At 37.0% G+C, this 15,996-nt stretch overlaps 1 protein-coding gene across 1 annotated transcript in view; it reads right to left on the bottom strand.

Moving 5' to 3' along the window:
• Positions 1-535: 535 nt before the first annotated feature.
• GNB4 (G protein subunit beta 4) overlaps positions 536-15,996 on the bottom strand; it is a 33,057-nt gene continuing 17,596 nt past the window's right edge. Inside the window, exons 3-10 of the mRNA XM_062582229.1 lie at positions 11,510-11,548; positions 10,983-11,089; positions 10,007-10,070; positions 9,095-9,257; positions 8,812-8,878; positions 8,496-8,697; positions 6,961-7,177; positions 536-5,609 (exon numbers count right to left, since the gene is read on the bottom strand). Coding sequence (XP_062438213.1) covers positions 5,503-5,609; positions 6,961-7,177; positions 8,496-8,697; positions 8,812-8,878; positions 9,095-9,257; positions 10,007-10,070; positions 10,983-11,089; positions 11,510-11,548 — 966 coding nt within the window. The 3' untranslated portion in view covers positions 536-5,502. The remainder of the gene's footprint in view (positions 5,610-6,960; positions 7,178-8,495; positions 8,698-8,811; positions 8,879-9,094; positions 9,258-10,006; positions 10,071-10,982; positions 11,090-11,509; positions 11,549-15,996) is intronic.

The raw sequence follows: 15,996 nt of genomic DNA on the forward strand, positions 1-15,996 counted from the left end.
TTAACCACCCAGGTTAAAGTTTCCTCTGGTAGCAGACAACCTGTGTACTCTGCACAGCAATATTCATCCCCTAGATGCTAAAGAAAAGGCTGATCCAAAAGGAAGGGCTGAAGGTAGCTGCTGTATTTCATAACAGGGGCATTGCTGTGAATGAATGAATGAAGAACCAAGGAGAGGTTGGGTTTTTTCCAGTCCCGGTAAGTGGCTAATTTCTGAGGGTTTTTTGCTATAGTATTAACATGCTTCTGAATTTATTCAGCCCCCATTTCTCAGGGAGAAAATGTATAAAACGACATGGCTTTTGTATAAAAAGAAAGTCACATTAATTATTTGTTCGTAAAGGCATTCATAGTATTTTCTGTTTGGCATGCATACAAAAAAAAAAAAATACACTGTGACAAGATAACCAAAAGCAAGAATTAATTATTGTAGGTATTGCAGGTTTACGCTCAAGCCATGGAAAGAATCTTAATCTTTAGGACAGGCACAGTTGCAATCAATCAGGGCTTTAATAAAGCTCTCACATGTGACGCAATCTGGTTAAAAGCACTTGTTTATTGGTTACAATATCAACTCATGGCAACATTTTTCACTGAGCCACTGTACAAATACAAAGAAAAGATCCATCGTGGAAAAAAAAAAAGCTATAAACTGAGTTCATAGCAAATGATTTTTTTTTCACAGGGAAGTCTTTTTACAACAGCACTGTTAAAGAACAAATGGCACAAGTCCCTGGTTTTTTTAATAGCTTAAATAAAAGCTTTAAGACTGTTTCTGAATACATACACAATCCAAAGGCAGTGCAGAATCACTTCATAATTGGTAACATTACTGAAGTTTTTCCAAAGTAGTCAGCAATAAGGAAAACAAACTAACAAACAAAAGCTATCTGATGAGAAATGCTGGAAACTAAAGGCAAAGTAAGATCAAGCATGTTTAGAAGCATTTTGTTTCAGACTCCTTTGGATGTAATATGTACTACAAGTGTTCAGATGCTTTTATTAAAAAAAAAAAAAAAAAAAAAAAAGAAACACAAGTAGAGCACCATTGTGTAAGTAAAACAAAGGCTTGAAATATCTAAGACTATTCCACTGAAGTCTGTATTAGTTAAAACCTAAACATACTGTGTGGTATAAGAATGTCAGGCACATGTAATCTGTTATCAGTTATATCAATTAGTAACACTGTTCACACATTTACCATAACAACACTGCATTAACATTCTGCATGTATTTTACATAACCAGCAATTGGATAAAAAGGCTTGTGGTGCCTCTGAAGTGTAGGAAGTAGTTTTACCAGCATGCATGCCAGATTACTGTATACAAAGTGCACCATCAACCCATGCTTAATTACTTTTACAGGAAATGCTATCTCAAAAAAATCAGTCATTCTGCTACACAACCATTTATACCAACTATTTGAATTAGCCAATACTTACTCTCACCAACATCTTAAAGCACAGCACTAAACCTAGTGGAGGTGACAGTGTCCTCAAAGAGGAAAGACTAAGCACTCTTGGAATGTTTTCACAATGTTTTCATTCCACCTTAACATAATGTGAACTTCATTGTGGGACAAGCGGTTACACTAACTGAATTAAAGATTAACTATTTCCAATCCATGCATTACAAGTAAGCACACTAGGACCAGCTGTTACATCAATTCAGCTTTGCCAAGTCATGGTCAGGTCCTCTCCTTAGGCAGTGGGAAAAAAGCCTATTTAATCCGTGTTCCTATTTCAAACAGTATATTGAACTATCAGATCTGCCAGAAGTATTAAGCATCTGCAATTTAGCACAAGGCAGATGATAACAATGCTTGGAAGAAAAAGAGTCTGGACGTGATGGAAACAGGCCCACATTACGGTACTGAAAGTGAGTATACACTAGCAAGATGCCATACAGGAGCTTTTTGTGGTTTCCCAAGTCTCAGCAAACATATCTAACAATAAATAGAAGGCGGAGCGTACGTGAGAACGCACCCAGAAGCTGGGTGCTTGGCCTCATTTGTATCTTCCCCTTACAAAGCTGTTAAATCAACCTAAGAAAATTCTGACAAAAAAATTGTACCCCAATAAAGTAAGTCTTGGTATACAAAGCATGCAGTTCCACTTTCCAAGCCGTGAGTGAGTGATATACTTCTGTTACAAAGGCTGGGAAGAGTTATTTTGCCACCAATTGTTTTGGCACAATAGTCATAAAGTTACTATAGTTCTGTAATTACATACGTTATTTGAAATTCAGGTAACGCTGTAGTTTGGCAACAAAGACTTCAGGACAGTTTCAGCTGTACCTAATAGTGCTGCAAAATCCTCTATATACGAAATGAGTTTGCTGTCATAGTGACTAGTTAGTTAGAAACCACACTAAGCTGTGTACTTAAACCTATGTTAAACTACAGGCATATACCATTTTCTTTTGATGCAAAACCGGGATGAAACCTTCAGAGTGCAACCTACAAAGCATGATTTTTATTAATATCTTCGTTACAGAAAGAGGGGGGTGGAATTTTCACCATTAAACTGCATCCTTTTAGCAAGTGCAAAGTTCACAGCTGTTAAAAAAAAAAAAAAAAAACAGCCTTTGCAAGTTCATTATTTGCCCTCTTATATAATAGCAATGTGTTACACTAATTCCATAGGCTTTTTTATGTGTGTGTGTGTGTGTGTGTGTGTGTGTGTGTGTGTGTGTTTTCTGAACTATTTACAGGCCAGTAACTAAACAGCAAGTATCACCTGGCAGGATCTATCGCAAGACAGCTTTCTGCAAGTTCCTCAGAAGCATCAGGTACTGTTTCCACAGCTGGACTTCGTGGGTGTTTCTTTGTGCACCAACGCAAAGGAGCCACCTCAGGACCTGCAGCACTACGCAACCCGGTCACCAAATGGCAAAAGCTGGCAGGTACTTGCATGATGCTTTTGGAAACCTCATTAGCAAGTAGACGGCATTCCTTGTTAGTTATTTTAAAAAGCAGCTGCATCCAACAGACAATTGCCCACCAAACGATGATAGTGAAATTATTTGCAATAATACTTGTATGAGAGGCGTACAGTCTACCTGAACTTTTAAGAAAAGAAGTTATATACATTTGTAAAATAGTTTCTGGAGTTTCATAAGCAGAAGCTAATTTTAATACCAGAGTGTAAAAAGGGCAACCTGTCTTTGCAACAGTGCTGACTAGGAAATTGGTTCAAAACACTTACGGAAAAAGATTTTGTTTTTAGAAAAGAATATTGTCTTAAAATTCCTTAAAATTCCTTAGTAATAAATTTTCAGGATGATTCACTCGAGGCAGTTGTGAAGTTTAAAAAAAAAAAAGAGAGAGAGAGAGAGAGAGAGAAAGGAAAAAAGTGTACCACTACAAAATAAACAAATCTTCAAGAGCCCAAAGAGCTGCTCACTTGGAAGAGTAGCAAGTATTACTTACATAAATAGTTCTGTTAACGCGGACAAATAAAGCAAAATGCTGAGGAATTCCTGTGACATACAATATTGTGTAATTTTGGTCCTACACCACAGTCTGCTGTTAGTAAGTGTATACTTTTCTAGCACAAGACGTGCTTTTAAAAAAAAAAGTGAATTTACTGTGATTGGTACATTTATTGGCACCTTAACCATTGTAGACATGGCAAGTTTACAGGCACAGTCTGGAAGTACTGAAATTTAAGATTACAAATGTCAAACTTGACAAATAGTGGTCTCGGCAACAAATCTGTTTTGGTATATTACAAAATACTGGGCACTTATATTTACTACCTGACCCAAAGATACCCAGACTCCCCATACCTTTAGATGACAGCAGATTAACATTTCTTCCAACTTGATAATTTAAAATACACTTACTTGTAATAAGTCACTTAAGAGAAGCCAATAGACTTAATTCCCCTTTCCAAGAAAGGCAACAGACTTTCAGATTCCCAAGAGAGCATCCATCACAAGCACAGGCATGCTGCCAGGCACCAAAGAGTTAATCTTCCTGGGTAGTTTGAAATGGCATCAATCACTTGATTCTTCCTATATCTACACTCAAGTGTACTTGATCAGAGCCTATCATTTATAAGTAACTGACATCAAAAAATCAGAATAAATGAGGACCAGGAGAGGAAATGGCTATTTACAGTGTCAGAATGCAGAACAGTTAGCATCTAATAAGCTCCCATGGCAGAGACTACTGTGACCATAGGAGAACAAGCAAATCACTAAGATGATTATAGTACAGAATTTTAAAGGGTCACACAGGTAAGTAAAGTTATTTGGTTCACTATAAGTTACACAATTCCTTTTATAATTCACACTGCACATAACTGACAGCAAGCAGGTTTCATTGTGCTACTCTTCAGCAATTCCCCGGTTTTCATGGGGATTATATGTAATTAACTGCACATTTTAAATCTCTAAGAATTCTAAGTGAAGTCTTCTTGAGCGTCTCAATTTATTGTAGTAATTGCAGAGCAAGCTTTGCAAATACACTGCTTTCTGTGCACTAAATATCATGGCAAATCATTCTGTTAGTGCAAATCAGCTAGAGTTAGTGGCGGGCCAAAACTACCTTATTTAGAGCTGAATTGTCAAAAGCAAAAGCACTCAGCCACTTAATGACAGCGATGCAAGTCACTTGGCTTCCATACCCAAGGACTGTATGGAATAACTTATGTGAAAAGCTGCAGTAAGGAAGCTAATACTTCTGGAACAGGACTTTTTTTTCTTTTTTTTTTTCTTTTTTTTTTTTTTTTTTTTGCCCGCTGTTGCTCAAAATCTGCCTGGCATTAACTCCTTGGTGTTCAGAGGCCATGACTGACAACGGATGACCCAGGAACCACTGGCTTGAAGGAATAACCCCCATGATTAAGTAGGCAAGTAGGTCAAGAAGTGAGTGAAAAAGGCGCTAGGTCTTAACTGGGAGTCTCTCCAGGGCCTTTTAAAAAAAAATTCAAATGCCTTCTATTATAAAAACACATACATACCATTGGCTTCACTTTATCTACAGTAAATTCACAAAAACATTTAAAACAGCAATCTAGTTCATCCACTACAAAACCCAGAAGTGATATCTCAGGTTAAAAGCAAAGCTATAAACGTAGTTCCTTAAAAAATGCAAACATATTTCTTTACATACAGACAAATGTTACATGATTGGCTGCTATAATGTGTATATTCTGTTATGTACAAAAAAAGTACAGGATTAGCAGACTGAGCACAAGCAAAAACCCTTCAAGGACAATCTAACCAAACCACCAAAAACAAAAAGACTGGCTCTTAGTTTGTCGGTCACCATGATTATGTGTGCTGGCCCCTTTTAAAAAGTCAGTGATTTCTTCCCCCCCTCCCCTGTTTCTTCACTTGATTTTTTTTATAGTTTACAGAAAGCCTTTTTGTGTAATAATCAGTGAATAGAAAAACTTCACCTGCAAATACAAGGTAGAAATGTTATTTCACAGCTATAGGCTGCAGCATTGATCTCTCCAGGTCTCAAATGGAGAATGTACATGTTTGGCTCCCAGTTAATTCCAGATTCTGAGAAAACTGTCCCAAGACCCTGTAGCTACAGCCATGCCATCATCAGTAACACCTAAACAGCTGACACGGTTGTCATGGCCAGCAAGGACACCTGGAAAAGAAGCAGTAAGGACAGTTAAAATTCACAAGTTCAAGGCAAGGACTTCAGCTGTTAGTCTACTCTCCTAGGTCAGTCTTCAAGCATTCTAAAAGAGATGTAACACAGAACCTGGTCACACTCTTTATTTAGCCTGAACAACAAGACATAACAGCCATCTCAGGAAACAACTTCACAACAAACAGGTTTCTAGAGATGTGTATGCGTGTGTGTGCGCACGCGCGCGCACAGACACACACTTTGACTCCATTTCTTCCCTGCCCTTAGACTTTTCCTCCTTTTTCACTCAAAGTCCTCCTTATCCCTCATCTGGCGCTCTGCTCTTTTTCCCCCATTTTCAAGAACCTTGTCTACAATTTTGTCCGTCAAACACTTACAAAAATCAAATATGATGTTTTGTGACAGTGCCCTGAACACAGAACTACCTTATCATTTCTTAAGTTTTGCAAAAGCCAAGGGTTAGCAATCCCCTATATATTGTATTAGGGTATTAGAAGAGCAACACTGTATACTGCCTCTTCTTTTTGTTTTGCATTTGTCCATTCCCCTGCCCCATGTTACCACATCCAGCTTCTTTGATCCTTAACCTGGATGCCCCTTAAGGAAAGGATGCATTTTAATAGCAGAATTAAGGCTCAAAACAGAACTAGGTCCCCATGGTTTAACCTACTGTACCAGGTTAAGCTGTATTGTGTCAAAAAATAAATACACCTATGCTATACCATAAACATCTTGCTTATAATGACAGAGGTAATTCAAGAATTAAACATCTTCCTCTCATCCCCCTCAATGGCAGGAAATTACGGTCCCCAAGGCAAAAAGATTCCTGTGGATTACTCCCATCTGAAGACAACTTTTATGCTGCTGAAAGTTGTACTTCCTGTGGTGTATGCAGAAGTCAATGCAAATGCTTAATTTTGTAATACTTAATTCCATACATTTCAGTGACACATTTTTTTTGAAGATGCGATTTAATTCTGTAGGCTGTTCCTTCGCCTCAAGAGCTGGTATCTTTCAGCACAGAGATATATAATGGTCAGTGCCCAACGCCAGGAGCAGCTCACTGACAGGAGCATTTATTAGTACGCTGCTATTCATTATACATCAAAGATGCATGTCTGTATCACAAAGTAATACAGCATAACACCTGGAAGATATGATCAAATGCAGTAAAATAAAGGATACCATTCTAGAGGAAAACAGTGTCAACAGGAAGAAAGCAGATTCCACATCATCAGCAGTGGCACTGACAATGAACTAGCTCTGCATTTCACATAGGTTTTGAATACCCATTTTTCTCTATGGAAATAGAAAACTTCAGCTCATTTCGGTTCCTTGGACCCACCTGCTCTTTCCCCTTTCAGAGTATCCCACACATTGCAGTTGAAGTCATCGTAACCTGCTAGCAAAAGGCGACCACTTTTTGAGAAGGCTACAGAAGTGATTCCACAGATGATATTGTCATGTGAATACATCATTAGTTCCTGATCTGCACGTAGGTCAAAGAGGCGGCAAGTGGCATCATCAGAACCAGTGGCGAAGGCATGTCCATTAGGGAAAAACTGAAAGTTTTAATTAAGAGACAGGAGTTTGACACCAGAAAAATACATTGTTTGTGCATTACTTCAACAGCCTCGCAGGTTTATTTCACCAGGGTCACCAGATTAAGGCTTAACAGAATACTAAAAATAAACAAGCAAGCAAAATCCCTATCAATCTGGACATTAAAAAGAAAATAACTGCATACATACAGCTATGCAACAAACACTTCTACAATAGTATTACCTTTCATGACTGGAATTTCATCCAGCCAGTTCCTGCCTAAGACATAACAGGAGTCAAAGGGGATGTAACTAACTCCTATAAAATGAAGCAGAACGCAACTATTTGCGTCCTGGCCGAGGGCTGCAAAGACCTGTGTGAAGTGGTGCACAATGTTCCACCCTGAGCTGGTCAGGCAGGTTGGCTCAGTCAAGCTAGAAGATTGCAAGCAAGAAATTCAATTTCCAAAATCTATTCCAAATCAAAGCCAATCTTGCAATAACCATAATGATTGAAAGGAATGAAACGAGCTCAACACATCTCAGGATTCTGCTCTAAGTAGAGGAACTGCATTTTTTTCTACTGGTCATGCCTTTGGTATTTTCTCAGCGTTAATAATTTTTCATGTTTATCAAAAACAGATGCAGTTTAGACTTAGGTTTCACTCCCTGTTTATCAGAGTTTGTATCTTGCAGATCAGAACATAGTGTTATGATGACTGAGGAAATAAAATCCGATTCATAAATATTACAAAGTGATTCCAAGGAAGAATATTCAACCTAAGTACCGATCTTAACAAAACTGTACTTGATTTCTTCCACTGAGAAGAGCTTTCAGCAAAATGTTCTGAAAGGCGAATATAAACAAAAAAGCGTAAGATGATTAGGGAAGCTGAGTTTTTTTTCTTCCCTTGCAGCAAACCGAATTTTCAGTTTTAACATGCTGTTGCAGTGAACAAAGTTTCCCTCCATTCTATGCTTCATTAAAAAAATAAAAAAGGAAGAAAAATCGCTGCACTTAGGGTCTCAACTGTTGATCAAGAACATAGCTGAAACTATTTCAAGAACATTTCAACACATCACAGATAATAGTAATAAGTTATAAATTAGATCACAAGTTACTAGAAAGTCTTTTTTCTTATATTAAAAACCTTATCGCTTTCTACGAAGAAGCGTTCAATGTAAATTATACGCACACACACAGAAAATTTAGTAATCTCTTCCCTATCAAAGATTTAAAAACAAGGTAACACAGTAGACTATAAGTTAAGTTTAAGCAATTACAGCATTTCATCCTCCTCACCCCCTTTCCCATAGGGGAATGCAAACGATCACTTACACAAACTGCATTAATGTCTGACACGTGCCCAGTGAACGACTGCCTGCACATTCCATCTCGAATATCCCAAAGCTTTGAGGAGGCATCACAGGCACCTGAAACAAAAGTCCTCATATCCGGACTTAGAGAGAGACTCATCACATCGCCAGTGTGCCCAGTGAATGTGGTGGTCTGTTGACCAGTTTCAATATCCCACAGAGCGCTGCAGATAAAGTGAGAGCGTTAACACAGTGCAATAGGTTATCGGAGAGTTCCGGTTTTAAATACAAATTAAGGTATTGTGATCGAGAGGGAGCCAAGAGCTCAAAAAACTAACCAAGTGGTGTCTCCTGAGCTGGTGACAATTTGGTTGTCATCGAGAAAGCGACAACAGGACAAGTAACCTAAAAACAAAACAGTTATGTTAGTTTTACAACTAAGAGCAACGACAATAGTTTAATACCCCAAAGTAGCAATTAGGGTTTTCCTGGATCTACTGTGTGTAAGCCAACAGAATTATTTCACAACACACCTCAAAGTGAGACTGTTCCATTTAATGCCATAAAAAAAAAAAAAAAAAAAAAAAAAAAAGAAGAAGTTGAAATAAAAACGTGGCTGACCTGTATGCCCTGGTAACTCTCGGCTCACTCTCACGTTGCCCTCTCTGGTTTTTAAGTTGTATATGGAACAGATGTTGTCTAATCCACCACAGGCGACATAGTTGCCAGAAGGTGCATACGCACAAGTCATCACCCAGGAGGATCTCAAGGGAATGGCGTGCATCTTCAGACAGACAGAGCTCATTAATGCCACATCACATCTTAGCATTCACTCGTTCATCTTTCGTATCTGCTTATGAATCGTAGCAGACTAAACGCACCAAACAGATTCTGTACCATGAATTTCAGTATCTTGATTTTAAAACATTTTACAACCTATGCTCATATTTATATATGGTGAATTTTCATGTTTACATAATAGCAAGACTATTCTAAATCTAAATATTTACAGCATTTGTTTGTTCTACTTAAATTTCTCTGTCTAGTTCTTCTAGATCTCTGAACTATATATTATAAATGTACAAACACCGGACAGTTTACAGCAGCAGATCACCTCTCCACACTCTACCTAGACTTTACTCATTTGACAAGTTCCCCTCCCTCCTTTCTCTAACCCAAAAAGCAAAGTATTCTTGTGTATTCAGAGGCTGCACATTTGTATATTTCTACAAGTTAAAATAAACCAAAACCATTTATTTCAGAGGCACCAATATACACACAGAGAATAAAAGTTACACACTACCATACTAACAAACTGCAGTGAAGACATTTAGTACAAGACAGAACTAGTTGAAATACAAAACTGACAGACATCTTTAGCCATCAGCTAGTCACAAAAGGAAAAAAAGCAAAACTTTAAATAGAAAAAAGATGCTTTTTCATTTCTGACTTGCAAACATGGAAAGACAGAGAAAACCGCTTAAACAGACAAATTCTGCATGAATTATTGCTATGAATTATAAATAACTCTACCTTATTTGTTGTATAACTATCCCAAATAATTAATTTTCCATCTTGAGAAGCACTGACTAGTAGCCTAAATATAAACATAAAAATAAAATGTTAATGCAGAATAAACCAAAAAATTAGTTCTCAGAGTAGACATATGTCATGCATGATTACCAAGTGATTCAGAAAGACTTCCAATATTTCCCATTACTTATTTTTAAAAAAATTTAAGGTCAACATTTGTTGGAAGAATCTGCAAAGAACTGTATATTACCTGACAAAAGAATCCTCACTGTCCACGGGGACTCGTGATTAACAACAGACAAGAACAACTTACCTCTAAACATATAAAAGCTGCTGAGAGGGAGAGCTTATAAAATATCTTTCATATACTAATATTTTAAATATAGAGCTACACAATGATAAACATTAAATCGGGAGGAAAAAAAAATCTTGAGGGCAGATTTTAGAAATATTTCTTTTTGGACTATCTGAGAAAAAAAAAAACACGCCCACATTCAAAAGGCGCATTAACAAAGCCTGCTCCTACTAGGGTACAAGGTGACTAGGCTTGCTACATACACACACAAAAAAATACCTTTTTTAATGAAATAAATCTTGTTCTCAAAATTCTGTTATTAGAGATGTTATATAATTGTTCAACATTACAATACCTATCATTCCAAAAACATGCCCCCTCAGGCACCCTCCGCTTAGATTCAAAAAACTTAGTTTAAACTGTAAGAAGGAAAAGTCAAAATGTCTGTGGTAGGAACAAGCAAAGTTCCTCTCCTATCACTCCAGCCTTTCCTTTTACTACTATGCAATCCTCATTGGCTTTAAAAAGCAAGTATAATTAAAGGGAAACAAAAAGCTTACAGTCACAGCCCCTGACCCCCCGTGACGGTACCAAGACAACATGGCTCCCAAAACTAACATTAATGCAGATGATCCTAATTCTAATCCTTAAACTGCAGATTTGACAATCACTTGTACAAACCTTGAGTCAGATCCCCAGTGCATAGCATAGATTTTGGCTAAGTGTCCTCTAAGCGTACGCCTTGTTCGCATTTGAATTCGACCCACTGAGTCCAGACTTGTTGTGATCTAAAAATAAATAAAACAAAACCATGAGATACTGAGGACTATCTTTAAAATGCAAAATATCTAAATACATTCGAACATTGATAGAAAATACACTATCTGGGCATGCAACCTTAAAAAAGGATGAACAACCCAGCAATGTTTCCATGCAACGTTCTGGAAAACAGATTTTACAGAAGACACAGTAACATACTTTCTAACAGCTGTAACAAACTTCAGAAAGTCACTGAAGGTAGTATCTAATACAGAGGCCATTTCTGATTAACAAATTTGAAATTTTTCAAGCCACAGCCACTAAAGAAAATACTTACTGAACTGTTATCTTTTAAAGTATGGCGGCTGCCATTTGAAATTTCAAAGCAGAATTTTTATTTTTTTTTTTAGTATCAAGGAACAGCCTATAACAAAGAATCAAGAACGTACCTGAGCAAGAGTTGTGTCACTACATGCTTTTCTTGCATCCTGAAACAGAGAATAGAACAATCTGAGTCTAAAACGCAACACTGAGCATTAACTGAAAGAAGTGAACAATGGGAAAATAACTTTAAGCTAGGCGCCACCATTTTTAAAATACAAAAAGCCAACATTTTTCGTTGCAATATACCTTCCATCACCCTAGCATGTTTTACTGCCTAGGGAATCTAAAGCACTGGCACACAAGCTGGGTAAGGAGGAGGGAATCAAGGATGGGTCATGCCCCAGTAGCCTTTGAGTCTCACAGGTTCCTCCATACCTTGTTTAATCAAAAAGCTTTTGAATATTTTTAATATACACTTATTGCCAGGACAAGTTAAGATTCCCTAAGAACTCCACTATGAAAATCCACTTTCAGATATTTAGTTAGACTGAACTAAATAGGCAGCAAGGGGTGACAGGCAAAAAGAATACAGGAAGGTAACAAACTAGGAAGATATATGCAGTGAATGAGTGGGGGGACAGAAGAACTACAAACAAGCAAACATGAAGCTAAACTGCAGACAACTGAAAATAAAAAATAAAAAAAAAAGCCAGGAGCAGAACAAGAACATGACAAGTATCTATCTATATGTCCCCTTAGGCAGACATCTGCAGAACTTGCAAATGCTTATGCATATGCTTACTGGAACACAGGTTAGAAATTTTCCAAGTCTCTTCACACCTCCGTTATCATCAAATATCTATGCAACCTACAGGCATGGAGTTCCCCTGTTAAAGGGCTGCAGAACCACTGCCAACAACTGCTCAAGTAGCAGCAGTGCTGCGATCCATTGACTGAATAGATTCAAACTCAATTTTGAACATGTCCACTAGGATGATCATACACCTGAGATTTTCCACTTTACTTCTGAAGGGGAGGGAGAAGGAAGATGGGGGGGGGAAATAACAATATATTAACAAGAATACAGTCAGCCCTCCAAAGTTTGGAGCTAGCAAAATTAAGGTAGCTGCATATATACTATAGCACTTTAAAGTCTTTGGTCTGGAAGGATCATCATCAGTTCATCTCTTCATCAACCAGCCCATCTCTCAACATTAGTTTAGGTTGTCCTGTTAGTGTAGGTGTTACTGTACCCTGTTCTTTAACACCTCCCTTGATAAAAGCTTTATCTGAGCAGAATTTGATAGTTTATTCTAATGGTCTAAACATCCAAAGTGCTGCAAAGTAACTGACATCCACAAGTCTTGCTGCACCTTAAGCCAGTTTCTTCTAAATTTAACTCTCCTGGACATTCAGAATAGCTATTGTTTGTAGAAGCCTTTCATAGATTGTGTTCTCCAAAAACCTTCTCTTTTGGGGGTAAGGAACTGAATTCATTTGGTCTTTCTTTGCAGTACTCGCATGTTATTTCTCTAAAGCACCAACCTTATTTGGTTCAGGAAAATGGATGGTGCTCAGGTCTCTGTCCTGAGCTGCTGCTTTTTTCTTTATTTCAGACTGTATGATCCTACGACTTACTTTCTGCACATTGCTCAGTCCTACACAGATGACGCAGACTATTTTCACAACTACTCCTGGAGACAAAAAAGTTTTCTATTTTTTCATTTGCATAGTAAGAGTAGGAAAGTGGACACAAACAAGGGAGCACTTCTGAGCCTATCTGCAACACTCAAGACTTCGCAAAATCAGACCCAAAAAAAAAAAAAAAAAAAAAAAAAAAAACAAACAAAAAAAACAGGTAGTCAGTCATCAACCACATATCAACCACTGGCTTAGAATTACACCAGAAACTATAGCACAAACAATTATAAAACTACCAACAGTAATATTGAACTATCAGCCACAAAATCCTCTCTGTTTTCCTGCAATTTCTCAGAATACCTTCTGACTTCTGTAACCAATGATGTATGGCCTCCTTTACCACTAGTATGTCACACATACACCCCCTCCCAACAAAGTGTTCAATATGTGCGCTAATGACAGTGTCCCCTTTGAGAAAAGGAAATACTCACGCATTTGAGCTGCACCAATGTATTCAGAATAGGTCTTGACGAAAGACAACAGCTTAACAATCTTAACATCTTGATCAAGAGTTACCTGACCTTTCAGCTTTAAAAATTTTTTGGTGTATGCTTATTTTGACCACACTTTATAGCTTTTCTCAACTCATCTCAACTTAAATAAGTCTTTAAACTGCAGAAATATTTATAAAACATTGTCTGGAACCATGCGAGGCTTAAAATACCACAGTAGCAAATCCCCTAGCATGCAGAACTTATTTCATACACAGAAAGAAATATATTTGTTTTTAGGCAGCTTTAATTTTTTAGTTTAGCTGAAATACTTGAAGATGTCCAACATAAAACGAATTCTGGATACAGCTTAACCAACCAGAGCATAAAAAAAAAAAAAAAAAAAAGAAAAGAAAGGAAAAAAAAAAAAAAAAAAAGAGAGAAGAGCTATTAGCAACATCTATACCTGAGGCTGTCTAACACTTGCCACATGACTGGCATAGTTGCAGCCAAAACAAAGCTTAACAGGCTCTTAACTGATTCTCACGTTTTAACTGTTACTTCTCCATAGGCAGCATAACAATCTTTAACATCACAATATAAAAATGTTCTTCTATATAACTGTACATTTTTCCGGTTCATATGGTGGAAAATGCAAATTTTGATCTATGTGCAGCCCCTACAGTTCCTTAACACAAACTCTTAGCATTTTTTTTCCCCAAAGATTTCATATAATATTTTATATAGTACTTCTTCAAAACTTAATTCAATTTCAGATGCAATCAAAGTGTTCAAAACTTCTGCAAATCATATCCTGAATTTCAAATCTCAAAAGCGAGGAAAAGCATCACATGGGAACTTCGTTATACACAGAAACAGGAATCAACTTTAGTTATAAAGACATCCTGTATATGCTGCCATCTAACACTTCATCATTCACTGATTTTTCAACCTTCCCGCATCAAAATTCATGTGGCCTTATTTTATCCACCCAGCATAACACATCTGTGTACAGACTACAGCAACAACTGTTAAGAACTGCATGAGGTGAATATTTGTAAAAACATTACAGATGATAAAAAGTCTATTTGGAAATCGGCAGCTACACACTGCAGTTTATTCTGCTTTAGGAAGCTGCTAGCTACAACGATAACCACAACTTATAAATAAGTACAAAATTGATTTTTTGTGATTATACTGTTAGAGAAAGCATAAAGCAAAAAACAAGACTTGTAAGTAACTAAGCAGCAAATTGTTACTTATATAGGAAGCATCAAATGCTATTAGCTATCCCACATCTTCTCTAGGACTGCATCAAACAATAATTCCTGAAAATTACTAACTCATTAGATAATACCTAGACTTTAATAAACCGACTTTTCTAAAAAATGATCCTAAGTCGAGCCTCTTACTCTTCCCCATCTGAAGCAAAACAGCTTTTAGAAAGAAAGCTATGTGCTGATTTAATAAACAAGGTAATTAATTATCTATACGAGATTGTATTACTTAGAATTTTTTCGAAACATAATTAATCAACGGGTGTATTTTTTAATGCCATGTTAATCTGAAGTTCAAATTAAGAATAAAGCATCTTCTGCGATCATATTTAAAGACGCACATTACCAATGCAGAGCCAACAGACTTCAATGGAAATGCCTGTAGTTGCTCAGCTACATCTGTGTAAATCCAGTTTCAAGTTTGGATGGTAAGTTTAACAAGTGAAATATTAATTTGGTCTAAAAACCAGAAAATTAAGTCCTTATACACAATCAGATTTTTATGCTACAAAATTAAAACACCCAAACATTCCTGCAAAACAGTCTAGCTCTCTTATTTACTCGGCATCTCCATCCTCACACAACTCCATTTCTCAAAAAAAAAAAAAAAAAAAAAAAAGGCTGATTAGTAAATCTGAATTACAAAGACACAGATGGGCTGAGCCCTACACAACCTGGTGAGAAAGTTTTTACATATTAGGTAGAGAACAAACTGAAAAATTATCTATACCTGGTATTTTTGCAACATTGGAATAAGGATTAAATATAATAAAAATATTTTAAACTAAAATTTATTTGCATTCTTCTGCAGGGAGTTGCTTGGAGGGGTGCTTAGTGCTTGAACGCTGACCTCTGGCTTGGCTTTTATTAACGTACCGAGCTAAACAGCAACTATATGACACAGACCTATGCTTGAATGATACTGACTGAACGACCATGAAAGCAGCATTTACCCATACACAACCCCTAACATGCAGGGTATATGTATCACACAGCTGATACTAAAAAGCAGCCTAATGTCCAATGCACTAAAGCAGCAGACCACCACGAAAGAACTGGCACCAGCAGATGTCACACAGACAAAAATGCAGTGTATATGGAATAGATTCCTAAGGAATTTGTAGTCCTGATTGGACTATGTTTGCAAAAACACTATTTCCATTACATAAATTTATAAATGCATCATACTGATGAAATTCTGAA

Source organism: Rhea pennata, chromosome 9 (genome assembly GCF_028389875.1).
Source record: "Rhea pennata isolate bPtePen1 chromosome 9, bPtePen1.pri, whole genome shotgun sequence".
In the NCBI taxonomy this organism is placed as follows: Eukaryota; Metazoa; Chordata; class Aves; order Rheiformes; family Rheidae; genus Rhea; species Rhea pennata.